Raw genomic sequence first — 2,364 nt, forward strand, 5'->3', positions numbered from 1 at the left:
TCAGCAGGACAGTCCACAAATCAGACAAATGAATGTTAAAAGTAACACAAAAAACTGTGTCTAAAAATACTTGTATAGAAATAAAGTCATCATTCAAAAAAATCACAGAATCATAGAATGGTTTGGGTTGGAAGAGAACTCAAAGATCATCTTGGACCACCCTCTGCCATGGGCAGGGACACCTTCCCCCACCCCAGGTTGCTCCAAGCCCTATCCAGCCTGGCCTTGGACACTTCCAGGGCAGTCACAGCTTCTCTGGGAAGCTGTTCCCCCTTGCTCTGTACAATTCCAGTGGGATACAGGACACAAACCATGGCCATGTTTTCAATTCACTGCTGCCTTTTACAGCATCACTCCAGGCCATGATTCCAGGTGTATGACATGTTTATTATTTATCCAAGACTTTTTAAAAACACCTAACTGGGAGAAACTGGCATTTTTAGGGCATGATTCAGCCTGGCATCCTAAAAATTCTCTCTTCAAGATAAAAATCTTAGCAGAGCTGGTACTGTAATCCCCAGACAACTGCATCTTACAATTCCACTGTGGATTCTCTGGTTGAACACACCCCATATTCACTCATGCCTTAAAAATTATCAGCGAAAATCAAGGCTAAGAGCATTCCCACACAGATTTGGTTTGGGAGAAAAGAGGAAATACCTGGGCACAGGATCCTTCCAGTCCCCCCTTTTATTGGCTCTGCTTGCCCTCGAGAACTCGTTTGCGCGGACGCTGCCGAACATGCCAAAGTGGATGCGCAGCCAATTGCCCCGGCCCTCTGCTGCCTCTGGGGCTTCAGATCTTGAGTGCTGGGCTTCCTGCAGCTCCTCATCCTGGGAAAGGGGATGTGGAACACCAGCCTGTCCTTGCAGGGCAGGACAGCGTGCCCCACAAGCAGCCTCTCTTTGCAGCGCTGTTTCTTCTGCAGTTGGTCCAACAGGACCTTCAGCTGCCACAAATGCCAGGTACAAGTTCTTCCCATGAACCTGAGAAAAGAGGTGGGATGTGCTGATGATCCATAAAGGATCCTAGCATTCTAGAAAGACCTGGGTTTGAATGGACCTTAAAGCTCATCTCATTCCAAGCCCCCACCCATGGGCAGGGACAACCTCCACTAGACCAGGTTGCTCAGCCCTCATCCAACCTGATTTTGCACACTTCCAGGGATAAAACATCTGGCTGTTTCCACACAAATCACTTATTTTCTACAACCTCTATTAGAGGGCACATCAGCCCACCCTGAACATGGGATTCATCAGCATCCAAGCCATCCCCATCAGAGCTGGGGATATCCTTGCAGATTCCTTTCTTTGCCTGCCTGAAGCACAAGGTGTTTAGATGCCACTCAATTCTGAATCCCTCACAGGTATTCCCTTCAGGTGTTTGAAATTTGTCATCATCGCTTCTGATTCCTCTTCCCACTTTGTGCTGGGCACATTTGGTGCTTTTAATTTTGCTCCACACCTTTAATCAAAGGTGAGGCTGCACCAGGGTTTGGCCAGTCAGGTCCAAATTATCATCTGGAGGTGTCAGGCCAGTGAAGCCCCAACAGGACCGACCCAGTGTGACTTCTGACAAGTACCCACAGCACAGACATCTCAACTTAGCCAGGTGAAACCCTCAGGGAAACATTCACAGGTTCTGCACCTTCTGTCACCCAGGTGTGGGACAATGGTGATTTCTGCCCTCAGACTTGTCATGGATCTGTAAATTCAACTCACCTGGGAGTCCTGGAGCCTCAGGGCATTCAGGTCATTCACACTGAGCTTCCGGCTGCTTCCCCCCACTTTGGCCACCACTTGTCCCACAAAAGGGGAGGTCAGCAGCTGGAACTTCCTCACTGAAGGGCCCTCTGGCATCTCCAGCAGCTGCAGAGGGATTAGCAGGTCCTTGTCACACTCTGCCCTAGACTTGAAGGGAAGCAGAAATACACAAAATATTCTCCTAGTTTTCCTCCTTAAGTTCCTGTGGCAAAATCCATGAAGATAAATAGGACCAGGGAGGTGGAGGAGTTTCCATCCTAGCAGATCTATATAATTTAATCCAACACAGCCCTGAATAACATACTCCAATGGCAGTTTTCATGCTACAAGTGGGAATTTGGCCTGGGGAATCTCCCAAAGTCCCTTTTTTCCTGGGGCAGTGGGAGGTGTCCCTGCCCACATCACTGGGGTTGGAAGTAGATGATCGTTAAGTTCCCTTCAACCCATTCCATTCTGTAATTTTATGATTAGTGACCCATCTTTTTCCCTATACACCATGGGGAGTGCTGCTCCCATGCAAAGATCAGCCCTGGAATTAGAACATCCCCACCCCTGGCTTTACCCACGGCTTGCCCCACTGACTGCAATGGCATGGAACCAG

At 48.7% G+C, this 2,364-nt stretch overlaps 1 protein-coding gene across 1 annotated transcript in view; it reads right to left on the minus strand.

Moving 5' to 3' along the window:
- NEIL2 (nei like DNA glycosylase 2) overlaps positions 1–1,859 on the minus strand; it is a 2,941-nt gene extending 1,082 nt beyond the window's left edge. The window contains exons 1-2 of the mRNA XM_005424970.1: positions 1,722–1,859; positions 661–986 (exon numbers count right to left, since the gene is read on the minus strand). Coding sequence (XP_005425027.1) covers positions 661–986; positions 1,722–1,859 — 464 coding nt within the window. The remainder of the gene's footprint in view (positions 1–660; positions 987–1,721) is intronic.
- Positions 1,860–2,364: the final 505 nt, after the last annotated feature.

Source organism: Geospiza fortis, unplaced genomic scaffold, assembly GCF_000277835.1.
Source record: "Geospiza fortis unplaced genomic scaffold, GeoFor_1.0 scaffold106, whole genome shotgun sequence".
Taxonomy (NCBI): domain Eukaryota; kingdom Metazoa; phylum Chordata; class Aves; order Passeriformes; family Thraupidae; genus Geospiza; species Geospiza fortis.